Source organism: Dysidea avara, chromosome 3 (genome assembly GCF_963678975.1).
Source record: "Dysidea avara chromosome 3, odDysAvar1.4, whole genome shotgun sequence".
In the NCBI taxonomy this organism is placed as follows: domain Eukaryota; kingdom Metazoa; phylum Porifera; class Demospongiae; order Dictyoceratida; family Dysideidae; genus Dysidea; species Dysidea avara.
Genome location: NC_089274.1, coordinates 8,238,471 through 8,257,667, shown reverse-complemented (window position 1 = coordinate 8,257,667; position 19,197 = coordinate 8,238,471). Strand labels below are relative to the sequence as shown.

At 37.5% G+C, this 19,197-nt stretch overlaps 1 protein-coding gene across 1 annotated transcript; it reads left to right on the top strand.

Moving 5' to 3' along the window:
- Positions 1 to 3,524: 3,524 nt before the first annotated feature.
- LOC136249225 (leukocyte tyrosine kinase receptor-like) lies at positions 3,525 to 18,452 on the top strand. The gene is made up of 17 exons (XM_066041180.1): positions 3,525 to 3,687; positions 6,334 to 7,440; positions 7,574 to 7,784; positions 9,074 to 9,285; positions 11,527 to 11,758; positions 11,809 to 11,842; positions 15,140 to 15,211; positions 15,262 to 15,318; positions 15,453 to 15,557; positions 15,606 to 15,692; positions 15,754 to 15,892; positions 15,947 to 16,037; positions 16,488 to 16,548; positions 16,606 to 16,678; positions 16,726 to 16,885; positions 18,076 to 18,189; positions 18,239 to 18,452. The coding sequence occupies exons 1-17, from the start codon at positions 3,597 to 3,599 to the stop codon at positions 18,387 to 18,389; spliced, it is 2,997 nt and encodes a 998-aa protein (XP_065897252.1). The 5' UTR covers positions 3,525 to 3,596; the 3' UTR covers positions 18,390 to 18,452.
- Positions 18,453 to 19,197: the final 745 nt, after the last annotated feature.

Here is a 19,197-nt window from a genome sequence, read left to right as displayed (position 1 = left end):
TAGCTATGTTCACCCCCTGCATCTAGCTGTGTTCAAGCTGCAGTGTTCACTCTCCTATACCTAGCTGTGTTCATCCTCCTGTGTCTAGCTGTGTCACTGATAAAGTTGACTATAAATAGTATGTAATCAAAAGTACATAATTTTGTGTTTCCTCTCAAATCAGTAGTGAAATACTTTGGAATCTTTATCAATTCACAACTTAAATGGAGTGATCATGTGAAACATCTTGCAGCCAAAGCATCCCATACATTGAACTATCTAGGTCACACACTAATTTCAAGTTCTTCAACAGTTAAAGCAATTGCATACAAATCCATTGTGAGACCAATTCTAGAGTGTACTTCACCTGTTTGGTGTTTACACTTAACAAAGGATGTGTCTCATTAGCATCAATTCAATGACGTGCAGCATGATGGGTCTGTGGTAGCAGATGGAACTCTACCAGCCATATGTGGAATAAGTTTTCAGACTCAAGAACTTAAATGGTCTCCTCTCCATACTAGATCATTTTCTTCTATTTGTCTGACTCACGATATTTTGTACAACAGATCTACAGTATCTATTCCATTTTCAAGATATTTTCGATTTTCTTCTACTGTAACTAGATTGCATTCACTGACCCTATCAATTCCATTCACTGGCTATAAGCATTCTGTGTATTCGTGTCTTTTGACTAAATTGATAGTCTAATCTAATTGACCGCCTTGTTGTGTACTGATGTAAGCATATAATGCAATCCCTGTCAGACCATAGTCACCATAGCAAGCAATTTTTGTGACATCTGGAATCTTAAGTAACTCACTATTACAGCTAGACATGTATAAGGTAGCTATAGGTACCTATAGTCTGCAGTTTGCATTCACCTGAGCCCTTGGCCCTCATTTCTTGTTAATAATTCTTGTTACAAGGGCCAGTTACTCAATCATTTTGTAGCACTGTGAAACCCTTCAAATGCCAGAACTGTGTCAAAAAAAGTGCGCTTTTGAGGCTTTAAAAATATCCCATACATTTAGTATGGACAATTCAGGAGTAAATTAATGACATAAGATAAAACAGTACATAATAAACAAAAACAAATTATCTTACATATGGGCCTCAGTGACCTGCACAGCAATCGGTGCCTCAGCAATGGGACAGCACAAACTGGACCTGGCACCGCGAATGCACATGATTGCAGACCTCAACAAAGAGAAGCTCAATTTACATCTCAGCCATCCCATCACTATTCCATAGGAAAGACTGTGCTTTGCACTCAAAAGGTTGGCCAATCTCTTATAAAACTGAGTAGCAGCATCACCCATTCCACCAGTAGTAGTAAAAATTAAGGGAGTAAATGAGGCATTCTCTACTTCATGAACCCGTTGTTGGTATTCAAGTCATGACGTCGGTATGCAGAGTGTAGGGGTTGATTTGAGGGTGCACTAGGGTTAAAAATTCTGACATCAAAGTATGACCCTCAAATCGTCCTCCCCAAAAACCATTAGCTGCAATGTCAAGCCTTGCGTTATCATCACGATTAGCTGTTTTGTATTGAAGAGTCTCACCAGAAAGAGGCTGAAGGTGGGGTTCAGTGACAACATTGTTACAGACCTCGGAAAGTAAATTGGCAGTTAGATCACGCACTTCATTATGTCTCAGAGAAGGAAACCCGCCCTTTGGGCAAGACAAAGCATGTTCTATGGTAAAAGAATGACCACAGGCACAAGAAGTAGGGCAGGCAGATGGTAGCCAATGATAGCGAAGCGCAATTGCATCACGAAAAGCAGTTTTATGAAGCACAAAATTATGCGACTTCAATGGAAGACAAGAGAGCCAATTCGATGCACCCTTCTCCTGAGCCAACATGACTGAGGAACGCATGCTAGGAGGAAGTTCATCGAACAAATGATTGGCAGATTGAAGTTGCTCTTGATGGCTCCTAGAGTGAAACTTGGATCGCAACTGAACCTGTGCATCAAGACAGTCACCTAGTTGATGTACCTGAGAGATAATCAAGCCAACGAGACCAGCATTTACTTCTACAGAGCAGGAACGCTGCTGTGACACAACAATCGAAGGATCAAACACACCAAGGCCTCCTAGCCGCACAGGCAAGGCAAATAGCTTTCTCTCAACATCACCAGGGACAGTTCGACCCAATAGACTAGAAAGGAAAACAGATTTAACAAAATGTTCAAGAGGAAGGAAAAGGTCTGTAGAACAAGAAGAAACACGAAAAAAATAGTTCCATCGGAAAGAGAGACCATGACAAAAAGCAGCATAGGAAGCATGAGGTTGTGTTTCAGCAAAGAGGCTCAAGGTCTTAAGATCATCAATCCAGCCATCGAGGCCATCCACTTTACGTCTCAAAAATAGCTGTTCAAAGGCAGGAGTGCCAATTACACCTCCCAGATAACGGTGTCCTTCAGCAGTAACCTGAATGTCACAGTCTCCAAAAATTGTTCTAGCATCAGTTAAAACAGTTTCCTTGACTATCAAGATAGTTTTAGTAGCATTTGGAAAATAGCCATAACGGGGCCCTACGGAAGATAACAAGTCCCACCATTGCTTAAGCTTGGAAAGCTTGCCACCAGCAGCAGAGTCATCAGCATACCGGCACTGCTTTACTAGACCAGTAAGACGAGAAATCAAGGGCAAAGTACCGATAGTGTACATAGCCATAGCGAGAGGATCACCCTGGGTAGTCCCTTCACTAGAAAAGATGGTACGACCTCCAGTAAACAAAAAAGCATCAGTACGATAAGTGTTAATTAAAATGGGAGCAAGAGAAGGGCAGAGGACCTCAACGTTTCGGAGTGTTACTTGACAATTTAACTCATTGAAGGCATTCTCAGCATCAACAAGGAGAACACCATCAACCTCAGGCAAGTCAAATATTTGTTTCATTGCATGGACAGCAGCTTCACAACCACCCATTTGACCAGCACATAATTGAGAGGATCCTGCAGCCTGCTGTAAATCACGCCCTATAATTCTCATCACAGCCTTTCCAATAATTCTTCGCAAAACTTCACCCACACCAATAGGGCGAACACCAGGACGCTTGTCAAGAGGAATTAGGCGACAAGCACAGTAAGCAGATAAATATTTTGAATTAACATAAGAGGTGGAAATACGATGGGAAAAAGCAGAAATAGCTGCACACAAGTCATTAGCAATTCAGGAGTGCAAACATGTTTACAACATGAAAACATGCATGTTTGTCCAGTACAAAACCATTGAGAGTGAACACATGCTCACCTCTTTGATATTACATGTACTATATTTAGCGGGGGCTCAAATGTTATAGGAAGCAAAGAACAGGAATTCAGTGTATGTGCAGTCATCTGATTCATCTCATGCATGTTAATTTGCGAAATGATCAATGGGGGCACACTCATATCCAAAACAGGCATGTGGCTGCACTATAGTGTACATACGCTAACACAACACATAAGGTACAAAACAGTATTTGGTGGGGCGGCCGCTAATTAATGCGGTTTTGTAGCCCCGCCTTGTCTAGTCAGTAATAATGCACGAGACAAGTTCAATCTCGCCCTCGTAAATCCGCCTGATGCGAGGGAGTGTCAACCAAAGCGAAGAATCAGTTAATTACTATGTTCGTCTTCAAACGATCTTCTCTACTCTCACTACTACATGTGATTCTGGTGATCGGATCTTTAGAACACGCGGTTAGTGTTGAAAGAGGTGAGAATTTATTGGGATTACGTAGGATTGTATCGATCACTGGAGTTTGCATTTCACAAGTCATTATTATGCGCCGAGAACATGGAAGGGCGTACACCTCCTAAGTTTATTGGGCTAAGTGTAGCAAACTAGAAACTAACCCCTCATCTGTCAATAGTATATAAAATTGCTTTTCATGGCAATCCATGATCCATTCTTACACAGTCAGAACGCTTTTTATTCTTTGTCATTTGGTCAAAAAGAAACAGACCAAATGACAAGAGTGGTCAGGCTGCAGAAGTCTCCACATCAAGTGAGGGTTCAGTCATATTCATAATATACATCAAGTTGCTAACCATTAAAGCATGTTATATTCACATCACTTGATGATTACAGTATGCACTTTGGAATGCACAAATTAGACAAGATTGCTGGCATAATAGCATTCCCACAAAACTAATGCTCAAGGTGAATGTCTCCAGATCCTTCCTTTTCTAATGCAAGACTATTGTGGGTATAGTGCTGGACTGTAACAAAATATTTGGTCCGGGTACATAAACAGTCCAGCTGAGCCAACTATGACAACAAAAATGGTCCTACCAGAGCAAAAATGGTTATAAATTTCAATACTAAAGCTAAGCCACTTGTCACGAAATCTCTCAGCATTCAATAAAATCCTTCAACGCCAGTCGCTTGGTTATATACTGTAGTGGAATTCGAGGCACAGTCAGACTTGGCGCGAATAGTACAAATCCTGTTTCAGGCCTTATAGCTACAGTAGCTAGCTAACACAGCTACTTGAACAACTGGTTGTTGCACAGTGAAAACAAATAGCTGGAATCAACTAGGTGTATTAAGATAGCTAAGTGATCATGCATGGCTTCAGATGAAGAGGATAACCACTGCAGAGATGTAATGAATGAAACCAAGACTGACTTGCTAGAAGATTTTATCTTTACCTAACTAAGAAATAGATCCGATAATGATGCAATCAACAATGAGTATAGACATGTCTTTTTTGCAGATCAGATGTGATAGATGTAAGCAATGGTCTCACATCATTTGCATGAACATGAAACCTGCATGAAGATGCCAAGAAAGTTAAAAGGTTCCAGTGCTGTGAATGCTTTCAGAACCATCAAATCAATGATTTTGAATATTTTATGCATATTATAGCTATAGTTGTTACTATAACATGGCAAAGCTAGTGTGTCATTATTGGGTCAGGAGGCTGATGTTTGAATAACGACAAAGGGTTGCATTGGTGTATGTATCAGGGATAGATCCAGTTAGGGTTTGGAAATGGGTGGGGGGGCACCAAGGTAGTAAGTATATTAGCTAATCAATAATGCAAAGTGGAGGCAGACCATTTATGCTTGCCCCAGACTATTTATGCACTGGCAAGGGTGGTCCTGGGGGACCAGTTATGTAAGCACAGGTGGTCCAGCCGGACCATTTATGACAGCATAAATGGTCTGCTCAGACCTTTTATATATGCCCAGTGCGTTGATAGGACAACACATCCGTATAATGCCAAATCAACCACATGCACACACACAACACACGCGCATGCACACACACGCAATCATAACAAACGTTACACACACACACATATATATGCGTGCATAACGTGTTGTAATTTAGTACACTTGTATACTGTGTGTATGTTGTTTGTAATATTTTGTACATATATTTGCTGAGAATAATGCCTGCATGCTATGTAATATTTATGGAAATTTGCACAAGTAGCTAATATTATTATGTAATGCAAAATACTTTTATTATGTAGCAGTCTATAAGTTAGCAATATATTATGGTAATTGACAGATTGTTAATACGTACACTGTACATATACGTAGCCACTATATATATATATATATGTATATATATTGCCTGTTACCAAGAGTTCATAATAATATAAAGGGAGGGCCCATTTTTATTATGAATTCTTGCTGTTACTTAGGTGTACATATCGTCAGGAGTTACTAATATGGAGAGCCTCTCCATATTTTAACCCTTGATACTGTACATGTATAGCCTAACTATTTGAGGGAGAAAATTTTGAATGTTTAGGGGTTAATAGTGAAATATTTAGAGAATTTTGGGATTGTTTTTAAATCTGTGAAAAATTTATTTTTAATTATCTCATGTTATTACCTTTTTGATATTTGTAATCATAATGGTTAGCAAGTTTTTGAAGCAGTGCATGAAAGTGCTGTTCAATATAATTAAAGTTTAGCTAGTTGGCAAGATGCTTAGGGAGTAGTGACTGAATCATTCTGACTAGTAAGTGACTGCTTTATTAGAGTATCTCAATCTCCAACTTATGTAAATTGTATATCAGGCCTGTTGTGATTTATAATTGCTTCAATATGACAGAATAATTTTCAGTATCATTATACTTCTTCAGGCTTATAAAACATATGGGAGGATTCTTGTAAATGGGTTTGGATAGACACGTATAGACATTGTTTGTAACTATATCATCCCTGCTGTGAGGCAAGCGCATACGTTAGTATGGTAACAACAACATGTGCACTTTAGACAACTGCAGCTGGTTTTAAATGTCAGTTCATCAATATGTATGCACACTGCATTTAACTACTCTATCAAGTATTATGCATTAAGTTAATGGAGTAAATGCCATTGTAATGATCTGTATTACAGCCACCTACAGGTTCACAACATGTGGTAGCAGGGATAGAGAAGGACCAACAATGATGGAGTGTACACAACATTACTGTAACAATGGATCACTTGTGTGTGGTCATCTACTTGATGAAGGCACCAGAGGATCTCAGATATTTGTTGTCCCTAGAAGTGGTAACTACACAGTGACTATTGCAGGGGCCAGTGGTGGTCATGGAGTGTGTTCTAACTATAGTGGACTGGGGGTGATTGCTAGGAATACAGTTCAGTTTAGAAGAGGTGAAAGGCTTCGAATTTTAGTAGGACAACAAGGAGTTAGTGCTTGTGATGGTCACCAAGATGTTGATGTGTGCCAACTAGCAAATGACAGAATGGCTTGTGAGAATATATGGAAAGGCTATTTTCCAGATGATGTTTTCTTTTCTGATGGAGGAGGAGGAGGAGGTGGAGCCAGCTTAATAAATATTGTTGATACTGTAACGACAGGTCTTCCAATTGCAATTGCTCCTGGTGGAGGAGGGGCTGCAGCTATATATGATGTTACTGGCTTTTTTGGTGCATTGGTGATTAGGTATAATGACTCAGATGATTTAGAAGCCATATATCAGAATTTTTCAATTGGTCATGCTTACGAAACTCACTCAATGCACTCTAATGGTACATTTGGGACGATATTGGCTGCACAGTCTGCAGGACCTGGTGCTGGATATTTTGAACCAAGGGTTTATCGTCCACAACCCTTCGATCCTGATGCCCTCATTCATAGTGCATTTGGTGGTGAAGATTGTAATGAATATGTGCGAGCTGATATGTTGTTCTTTCCTGACACTCATGGAGGGTTTGGAGGAGGAGGTGGAGGTTGTGAAGGTGGAGGTGGTGGGGGAGGGTACACTGGTGGAACAGTATTTGTACAAGGAGAAGTGGTACCTGGTGAAGGGGGTTATTCTTGGCCTAATCCTCCATGGCCACTGATAGGATACAATGATGGTGATGGATATGTTGAGCTATTTCTTGAGTCATGTGGTTGTACCTACTATTGTAACATGTCAAATGAGTCATCATTTGAGTGTTCCTGTCCACCTGATACTTCACTAGCTCCCAATGGTCTTGACTGCTATAAAGAAGGTAAACCATTGTATGTATACATGTGAATATATTACTTTGGGGAAATTATAGTTAACTTTTCTAGTTTCGATTTGTAAAGTATAATATTTTGTTTCTTCTGTCACATTTTAAATGATTTTTCTCACTGTTACAGAAGGTTATTTCTTGGAGTCTGAGGAAGATCCTATAAGTTTTTTACATTCAAGTTATGGAGTGGTCACAGCTGATGTAAAGTTCTTAAATGAGACCATATATATCTATGGTGGTGCTGTGGTGTTTAGTGATGAAAGCTCTTCACATTCTTGTGCAGTGCTATTTTTAGGTGATAGTGGAGAACTTGCAACAACTACAAAGTTTATAAACAGGTGAATAATTAAAGTATACAGCCAGTGTAATATGACAATCATGGCATAACAGCCAGGCTGTGAACAATAGCCAGTTTCAAAAGTTAATATATTAAAAATGGCACCTGAGAAATAGTCAGAATGATGGTAGTGTCAATACTAATTGGTGCAGCCATTTCTACATTAACTTTCAAAACTTTCAAAACGCAGGCTATTGGCTGGTTTGACATGGATATTATACAGCTCTTTGTATTTGCAAGCACCTAAGCCAACCTACTGTGGTCTGCTTGCTATCCTTGCTTCTTTTTCTGTGAGCATGCACAATAGAGTTGTTGAAAACAGCATCATCGTTATTAATATGTTCGACATGTATCACTCCAATAAAATTACTGCAAACTGATCTACCACACTCATATTCTAGAAAAATTCTACTGCTAGAACTGTTGAATTATAAGTTTTATATTATAAGCTACACTAATAAGGGAAGTGGGTAGCTGGCAGCAGTAACACAGTGGTTAGGCCGGACTTTAGGTGGAGGTTCTAGGCTGAAATCCATGTCAACTTTTCTCACAAACTTTTTCAATGACTTCTCTGCACTTTTACCCTATTCTATTAGGCCATGAAAAGTTAACTAGCTATATATTTTTGCATTGGTTTGCCCTGTTGAAGCATTTGCAAACATGCTTTTCTTATGTTAAGATGTGCTTGCACAAATGTGATAATATCAATCTTCAGGGTGGATCCAAAGAAAGGGACACACCCAGACCAAATGCAGTAGTCATTGACTCAAAAATTCAACACATGGTATTGTAGTGATTTCACTATTAGACTACTCTATTGTAGTATTTTTTTATGAAAATTATTTTCACTGTGTCTGAGGAGGGCTGTCTGTGCCTTCCTCTACATCTTCTTTAATGAATTTAACAAACCAGCACAATACCATACCTTTTAAAGAGCTGCACCTTGAAAGTGTAAAATGGGATAGAGAGGTACGTATGCATGCTGTATTCACCCATCATTGCTAATACTCCATGGACTAAATACAATGTGTTAAATCTCTTGTTTGGTTGGTCACCTGGTTATCTCGGTGGTCAATTTTGGGAAGTTGATAGGAACACTGAGAAACATGTAACTAACTTTGTGCAGCCTTAGACTGTCTTAATCACAAGCTTGTTGCACATGATTGGTTTTGTATATCTCTAAATACTTTAACTCCAATTTCTTTCAGACCACACAAGGTTTGCAGTGTGATGGTTAACCTATCGTTAGTATATTCTACTTTGTCTCTAGCAAGTGTTATTGTTTTCTAGATCACTATCAAGTAAACTGCAAGCACTAGAACTATTTACAGCCATTACAGTGATTGATAGTGGGAATATATCAGTCAACTTGTCTAAGGATAAGGAGTTTGTTTTGCAGGAGCCAGTTCCGTTGGCAGTAGTGGTTACGTATGGTATTGGAGGTGATTGTATTGTTGAGGAGCTGCTTTGTAATATTAGCACTGATGAAATCTATAGCTATGGTAAGGGGGTTTCAGAGATGACATGTGTATTCAATTTTGTAATGTACATAATTCATGTATGTACACTTTATAGTTTATAAGTAAATCAATGGCCAGTTCTGTAGCTTGCATTTTGACACATAGTTACAACATCAGCTGAAAAATCGCTAGTGATACATACATAATTATTCCATTGTCATTGGCATGTTCAAAATGTGGCAAATTCACAATGTACATGTATATCATTCCTGTCCAAGCCTACCCTCACTATGATTATACAATCTTGTCCAGTTGTGAATGTGAGTTTACCTGCGATCATGAGTTTGTTGTGGTTATATTTTAAATATAATGCAGTATCATGTATCCACGCAATAACAGCCAAGTTGTATAAAAGTGTGTGACCTCAAAAAGCCAGGGTGAAAAAAGTTGTGTAATCAAAGGTGGCAGCCATGAAATGGCTGCAATGATGTTAATGGTAATAAATTTTAGACGCAAAATTTATTATCATTAACATTGATCATTGCAGCCATTTCATGGCCGCCACCTTTGATCTCACAATTTACACCCAGGCTTTTTGAGGCAGCACCGTTTTATACAGCTTGGTTGTTTTTGCATGAATTTCACTTCTTTTTGTATTTTAAATAATATATCCATTAAAACTGGCTTTGAGGTTTGTTTTTGCACAATTTCTTATACAGATGCAATAAAGATGATATAAGACAAACTAGTGCTCTACCAATACAGAAAAATGCCTATACTGATTCTTTCAATTTATATTATAGTGATACAGTTTTGTGCTTACTTGTATTATCATATTATGGTGCCTGTATTAATTTTATTTGCAATGGTGTTTCATAGCCTTCCAAGTTAGGCATACATGATTGTACTATTTGTCTATTAGGATTTTGCAGTGACCGTTCTATATATTAGAGCATCTCAACTTTTCATGCAAAACATGATATGTTGTTCAATATTTAACAAAGAATATCCTGCACCTTTTATGCTAGAATACGATTTCCAGCCTGCTGTCACAAGTTTTATTAACATAGCACTTATTACGATGATTATGATGTTGACAATTGGCACTGCACTACCCCACCAATTTGTACTAAAATGGCTATAAAATATCAACTTTGATTTGATGGAATACCAGAGAAGTTGCAATAGTATTGTATTTCAGAGTTTATTTGATTACATTTGTAATGCTCTAATAGAGCGTAAATTTGTTGGAGAATTTCTAATAGAACACACATAGAATGTTCTAGATTTTCCATTGGTAGATCTATATGAAATTATAAACTTTTACTATTGATTAGAAGCTGTGAAAAAATGGTGTGGCCTCAAAAATCCTGGATGAAAAGTGTGCATTATTAATTTTTTTTAGCATTAACATCATTGTAGCCATTTCTTGGCCGCCACCTTTGATTTCACAACTTTTTTCACCCAGGCTTTTTAAGGCCGCACCATTTTTTCACAGCTTGGCTGTTTTTGTGTGGATTAGATTTTAGCTAGAATTTTCATGTATAAAGTAGAAATTTAAGTGAGGTGTACAGAGCAGCTCATTGGTAAAGGATTTAGGTGTTCAGTATGGAGGTCCCTGGTTTGAACACAGGTAATTTTTGACATTTGTCATACACCTTTTTTACCCTGCAGTGACTGAGTATTTCAACCCCACGATTTACAGTTATTTGGTTTTTTCCTTGTATCTCTATAGCTGTCAATGCGATTTCTTTTAAATCAGGTTAACCTATATGCATACTAATTTTTAAGCTATTCCCTAACCTGCATGTAGGCATGGCAACTAGTTGGCCTTCTTTAACACAAATAATTGTCCATAGCTCTATGACTATTAATCAGATTTGCACCAAACTCGATATGTGAGTGTGCCACAATATGTTCTTAAAGTGTATCAAAACTCAAGAGAATCAAGGTACGCATTTGCATTTTATAATGGTTTTTGTAAAGTGTGTGAAAAGAATAATGTAAGCCCCAAGCCCCCTAAAATGAAAAGTTTGAAGGCTCATATTTCACTATTTCATAAGGCAATCTTGCTCAAATTTGGTATGTGGGGTGCTGAAGGTAGAGGGCATTTGCAGTTTAAAAATGATTCCGATTCGAGAAGGGAGCATGGAGCTGCGTATGTGTGAAGTTTGAGTTTTGTTTCTTCCTATAAATATACTCACAGTGTGGCGTTCTGGCTTTCTTGGCTACACAATACACTACCATGTGTCTTGATATATTATGGTGTTATCTCATGTTTAGATTCTGATTTATCTGTCAACCTGTCATCATCTGATACCCTACAAACATATTTGAGTGCATTGTCTGAAGATAGTGTTACAGACAGACCTACTACATCTGATCAATCATCACTAACAGCTGGTGTCATTGCTGCAATTGTAATTTCTGTTGGTTTGGTGTTTATTGTAACAGTGGTAGTGATATCGGTGCTGAGCATCAAGTTATATCAACGTAGCAAACATTCCAAGAGTTTGTAAGTATAATTGTGTTTAATTGTTCTGGTGCTTATATAACATTATACAGTGATTTTGGCAATGGTGGTCACAGAAAGAGGAAGGTATTTTCACATGTCATGCTTATAATAAGCACATGCACACCTTCAGTAAAGTGATTATACATTTTTACAAAATTGTTCCAAATTGTATGCCGGACATAACTGAACCTTCAAAAACATTTAATAACTCAAGGATGGAATTACACAAGTTCTTGAAATTTGGTTTATTTGTAGTGCTGCTTGACCCACTAAAAATATTTTCATTCAACTTCCTGAGACAATGTTTATGGCTAATCAAAATATTCACCATATGGGGAAGTCTTACAAGTACGCCATCTGTTGTGTCTCTTTCCCGATCTCATATCAGAGTCCAATCACACATGTATGCTCTTGACAGCTTTACTGTCACCACTAATCATATGGTTGGCTGAAATTAGAGCTGTGAAACTGGACAGAATATCATAACTAGTCACTGACTGAGCAGATCAAAACTGTCGGTTATCTGGTTACTGAATTGAATGACATAGAATTCATGCTGCACTCAAAATGTAAACTATGCATACCCTTAAAATTTGTAGAACAGTTTGTCAGATCATCCTTATAGTGGTCAAAGTACATAATAGGCAAGTATGATATCAATGTCATAGTACAAGAAAAGTACCAAAAACATACATTTTTGAGTGAATATCTTAGAGATCGGTTATTCGGTTATGCAAAAAATGACTGATAACTTAAATAACTGGCCAGTTATTTGGTTTACCCGGTAAGGTTTCACAGCACTAGCTGAAATGTTATTGCTCTTGAGAAAAATATTGTCTTTCTTTTTAACTGTTTTCAACTCAACTTGACTAGCCACTAGGGAAAGCACTTTAGCACTCTGTGTAATTTTAGCTCAACTTTAGTGCATCACTTTTATAATGATGGTGGGTGTACATAAAAGCAACCATTATCGTTTTACAAACATTTTTATACTGTAGTGAACTTAGAAAAAAGTGACTGAAAAAGTCTCAGAATGAAAGTAAATAGTTCCCCAAAGTAGAATTAAACCAGCAACTCCTGACTATAAGTCTCATGCACTACCACTTCGCTACTATCACCACTCAAGTAATGTTGAGTAATTCTAGCTATAAAAATCACGCACTAGCAAAGACAATGTAAGGGAAACTCAGCTGTAAGGGCCTTCCAATTTTACGAACCTTCCTAAATCAACTTCTAAATGCCTAACCTAAATCCTAGGGGCACTTTTCCTATTCCTAGGGGCACTTTTCCTATTCCTATGGGCACTTTCCTATTCCTAGGGACGCTGCTCCTAATCCTAGGGACGCTGCTCCTAATCTAGTGTTGTTCCAGTTCTTAGTACTGGAACTAAAACAATTCCAGTTCCAGCCCTTTTTATTCCAGTTCCAGTTCACCTGGAACTAGAACAATTATTTTGTTTTCCTTAAGACTGGAACTGGAACTAGAACTATAATTTTGCTTTCCTCAAAACTGGAACTAGAACAATAAATTGATAATTAGCTAAAGGTCCTTTAGAACCACTCTGTTAGTGTTATAGTTTTTTGTGTAATAATGCTGATAACTACAGTATTAGCCACATACATGAAACAGTTAAACCCAGCAAGACTAGCATATTATAGCTTTATAGTGAGTGTCCATAATTCATTATGGACTTTTGGTAATACTTAAGTTAAAATAAGTGTATGTTGTTCTGGAAATTGAAGAATAATTCATGGTTCCAGAATTAGAACTAGAACTGTAATTTTGAAGGTTATAGTTCCAGAACTAGAGCTGGAACTGTAATTTTAAAGATTATGGTTCCAAAACTGGAACTAGAATTGTAATAACTAGCTGATACTGGAACAACACTATGTCCTAATCCTAGGGTGCTGCTCCTAATCCTATATAGGGACACTCCTCCTAATCCTAAGGGTGCTGCTCCTAATCCTAAGAGTGCTGTTCCTAATCCTAGGGTGCTGTTCCTAATCTGGCCTTGCTAGAAAATGAAAAAAATCAATGGTAACATACTGTACCTAGTGGCTAGCTGTTCTAATCATTATAATTATAAAGACTAACCGGGTGTATGATCATCGGTACTGTATTCCACGAAGCATTCCATCATGGCCAGCAAAGTTAGACAATACATGTTATACAATAATTTACAACATGCTAAAAGTGCTCCCACTAATGGATAGTCTCAACTTGCACATACTTTAACTACAGTAGAGCCAAATGACAGAATAGAGTAATGGCTGTTTGATTTTACATCCTTTTCAGTTCCTTGATCACTCTTCCTCCATATCAGCAACTCACCACTGTAAATTCATTATTGAGGTACCAGTAAGCCTTAGCATTCCTTAAAGATGGTTGTGTGTGTGCCAAGCTTAGATTTTAACTTCTGTCCGCCCTATATATAGGACCTGACTTGAAGGGAACCAGTGGTACAAGGTCAATGGCTTAGCTGAACATTTTTCTTTGTTAATTTTAACCATTAAAGGGCCAGCACATTAAGTAGTGAAAATTAGGGAGGTACTTTTTGATCCATAAGATCGAAATACTCTAATTTGAGTAGTCGATTACTTTAATAGAACAGTCTTATTAAATCTCTAAAACTGCAAGCAGCTACTTAATTGCCTACTAGTACAATTAAAAAAGTACAATTAAAAATTAAGTTAGGGCTTCAGCAATAAAAAATAGTGAAGCGCAAGATATGTGAATGATGGTACGTAGTTATTACAGCATAGCTATGTGGGAAAATCCCTACAATGGCATCTTACTACCATCTGTTCAATGCAAAGTAGCATATCGTTATGTTGTAATAACTATACCATCATTCATATGTCTTGTTTCACTACTTCTATTGCTGGAACCCTATACTTTAATTGTACTAGTTCACTTTTTTTGCTATAGCATTGCACTACACTGCCACACCACAACACTGTTAATGTAGTCTCTAGCATTTAATTGTTGTCCCCATTTATTTTAAAACCACACCCAACTATCTCCCTCCCCCCCATCAGTGTAACCAATGCACTCCTGAAATGTTTTTCTGAAATTGAACAGCCAACTACTAAGTTTGGGCAATGCTGATGCATCATTGGTATAAGTTTTGTATGCATGTTCACACCTTTAGCTAGTTATAGCAGCTTGAACTCCTTCAAAACTTTTTATCTTGAAGGCATCATTGGTATAAGTTTTGTATACATGTTCACACCTTTAGCTAGTTGTAGCAGCTTGAACTCCTTCAAAACTTTTTATCTTGAAGCTACATAATACTGATGTGTGTAATTTGGAACAGTTTCTTAAATCCAGTCACTTGCTGTGCAAATTAAAGTTTTGAAGTTATAGTGTATATGTTAATAGACCACTGTAGTACGAGTTGTGAAGGTCCACAATAAACATCTTATCAAGACAAATGAGCAAGTCAATCCTTGGGTGAGGTTCATAGGATTTATATAATATTCCATGGGTGTTATTTTACCCAGTATGAATGGATAACATCTACCTATGAAGTCATAGATGACAGTGCAGGAAGTTATGCGGTAAGTAGAAGTTATATATTTGTGTTATGCATACTGTCAATCACTTCGCTTCCAGCAAATGTAACATAATCTTTAGATGGTAGATACACAGAACAGTGCATGTTTACGTATGCTGTACGTGTTTTGAATTATAGCACTTGTCACCACCACCTGTAAAGTATTCAGCTGATTCACTGAGGTACGGGCTGCATTCTCCTCTACAAGACTACTATCATTTTAACTGCTCTAGAAAAAAAGATGTAAGCATATACATTATACTATTCACTGCATGATAAGAATTGTGATAGGACTGGAGTTATGACAGAACAAAACTTACATACATGAGAGAAATTGGAGAGGGTCAATTTGGAAAAGTCTTACTAATGTCTGCCAAGGTATGTAACAAGCACACATCAGTAAAAGTGTGTATACAAGTTTGTATTTGATGTTACTTAGGAAATTTGTGGAATTAAAGGACCAGTGCTTGTTGCAGTAAAAACACTGACTAGTAGAAATCCCAAAGATATTGAATTATTCTCCAAAGAGTTGGATTTAATGAAGAGATTCATTCATCCCAACATAGTCAGCTTACTTGGTACGTATTTGTTCTCACTACATAATCACTGAGTACATGTTGTGATCACTATAGGACATTGTAAGGCCACTAGTGATGGTGCTCCATTAATAATATTAGAACTAATGCAGTATGGTGACCTGAGGTGGTTCTTAAGAGTTAACAGGTGATGGAGCATATTTAGTTATTCATATCACTTCCTAATAGTGTGTGAAGTGAATTTTGCATTTGTATTTGCTCCTTATATTATTACACTTAAAATTAATATTGATCCCAGTAGTAGTAGGGGTGAATCCCACTGGCGAATCTAAGTGGATTTGTGGAAATATCAGAACCCCCTTTAAGTTATCTCAGTAGGAGTCAAACTAGCTTTATTGTTGCTGCATTGACAAGTCAATAGCACGAAAAAGCTATAATACCAGTATAGCATGCATGCAACATCCATTATAGATTGAACTTCCTTTCACCTCCCACTGCATTAAAATGATTGAGATACTCTAATAGTCTAAGAGCAGTCAAGTAATTACTCTAATAGAGCAATCAAAGATACAGCTTTTGAATGCAATCAACTTATTGTTTTGTTTGCAGCAAGCTAATTGTAACATTGTTTTTATAGGCCAGATGAAGTGGACACAAGTCTGATAACAGAGAATGTAGCTATCAGCATTGTGACAGATGTATGTAACATAATGAATATTGCATCTAATAGTGTCTTACATATCTACCTTCACCAGGTTGCCAGTGGTTTGGAATATCTTGCAACTAACAAATATGTTCATCGTGATGTGGCAGCAAGAAATTGTCTGAGTAAGACAGTAGCAATTGTAGAAATACAATTTAACTTAGCCATTTAGTTGGAGCTGATTTTAAAGCTAAGCTTTCTGATTTTGGACTTGCTCGTGGTGTTCATGAGACAGACTACTACAGAGTATCAGCACAAACATTGTTGCCAGTGAAATGGCTGGCCCCAGAATCATTGCTGTTTGGCAAATTTACAACAATGAGTGATGTATGGTAAGTTGTACACATAGTCATACCATTACTCCCTTTACAGTATTTTCATGCAATCATGCTAGTAGTGCTGGGCGGTATTGAAAAATAGCAAACAGTATACCTTCATTAGAGTATTTTAACCTTGCAGCGATGGTAGCTATGAACAATGGTGAAAAAGATTTTCAGCCATGTTCTTTGGTGCTTAATATGTTTCCAATATACAAAGAATTTTAGTAAGTTCAACTAGGGATCACAGAAATGAAAAGTAGTGAAACAAGGGAGGTTGCCTACACCTGAAGATATACTAGTGAATATTTATTCCCTACTTCATTCTATACCCATGACCCCATGAGGGATTAATTGTCCACTAGGTGTAGACAATTAACCTCCCTTGTTTCACTAAATTTCCTAGTAACTTTTTATTGTACTCATACATTTATTATTTTTGTAACACGAAACACTGAAGTGGCCATAATGCTTTGTTTTAAGCTATGTTCAGCCTGTTACACAGCATTACAGATGAAGAGCACTATGAGAAGCACCTCTGTAATCAATCCAGTCACTACAGAAATTACAATTCCTATTACAGACGTAGGGAAACCATTATGCACTACTGCAAATCAACACAGCAAAGAGAAATGTTACACAAAGGAGGACAAAGGCAGGTCCATAGTGCTTTCATTGTATGTACTGCAGCATGCCAAAAGGCACCTGTCAGGCTGAAGCGATGTCAAACAGTGAAAACATCAAGCCTGCAACCTTAATTGTTATTGAGTTACGCTTTTCTACAAGCATCAGTCAGTCAATAGAAAAGTGTTGTTTTTTTTTAATTTTTACGTAACCTATTGGAAGCATTTCAGGTCACACTGAAAGCACTTTTGGGCTTGGTTATACCTCACTAATACTGCCAAGGTGTCGTGAAGGTATTGTGAGGCTGGTTCTGGTCAATAATATTTTGTGAGAAAGTGCAAACCTCCATGATCCTTAATATACGGTAAGAACTACAGTATTAAAGGAAATAAGTTGCACAGTTAATGCTTGGAAATATTTACTGGTCGCTATACATTAATTTTGTAGTTTGTGTAAAAGAAGTTTAAAATTTATAAAAGTTTTGCATAAAAAATTTGTTGTGCAATGAAAAGAGCAGTGCATTGTGTGTATAATATCAACACTACATACATACTTATCAATGCTGTTAATGTTATTTGCAGGTCTTATGGTGTTCTAGTGTGGGAGGTAGCTACATATGGTGAAGTTCCACATGAACACTTCCACCTTCACGACATTGTAGAAATGGCCAATAACAAAACATTAGTGCTTAACAGGTACCTTATTATTCTGTAAATAGTGACAATAGTATGGTGTTGTTTTCAGCCCAAGGGGATGCCCAGGGATCTTAGCAGGCCTTATTGATAAATGTACTAAGATACAGCCAAAAGATAGACCGACATTCACTGAAATATTGCAGTATTGTGGTAAGGAGGACTCTTCTTCACTAGACAGTAATGTATCTGAACATGACTGAAATATTAAATTGTTTGTACAAGAAATGTGTATGTATTTAATCATAAATATTTTACCTCTGTCATTGCGTGTGCATGCAGCATGCATGCCCACGCCCCTTACACCTTATTGGCCTGTCAGATGACAATAGAAGGGTCCTGGGTCAAACTGGACCTGGCACAAACTCAGTTTGAGCAGTATTGCCGGTAGTGGGTGAGATCACCTTTGTGATGGAAAGTCTGCCACACCCACAGTAAAAGTCAGTTCGCTTTGGTGGAGGAGGTTGACCAGCACAGTACTTCAAGTTTCCTACTACTGTGGTTGTTAGTCAATATGAAATGAGATCAGGATTGTTAACAGAGAGCCATTCCAGTTTTCAATACCATTGTGAAGGAAGGGATGTGCACGTTATTGATGTTAGCAGAGATATTGTTTATGTCAACTTTCAGGTGTGATTTAATCTATTATGTATTATCAAACTGGTAGGTAATACATACAGATAGCTATCTTTCTGCATATAAGTCAGCTTCATGCAGATTAAATACATCACATATTGATCAGATAAGGTTTATAAGTTCTGCTAAGTTTTGCAGGTATGTTCATTGCTGGCAATGCATCATACTGGTTTGCATTATATTATCTGAAGAACTGATAATGCAGGATGCATTGGAGCTAACAGTGTATAGCACACAAATTTTACAGAGAACAATTACCTAATCAGTGACTTTATGGAAATACAATGCCAAAATGGTCCTCAGACACTATGCTCTTTGCTCGGAGGACACGATAGATTTTGTTTAGGTTTTATAATGTAGTTAAGTAGGTGTAGC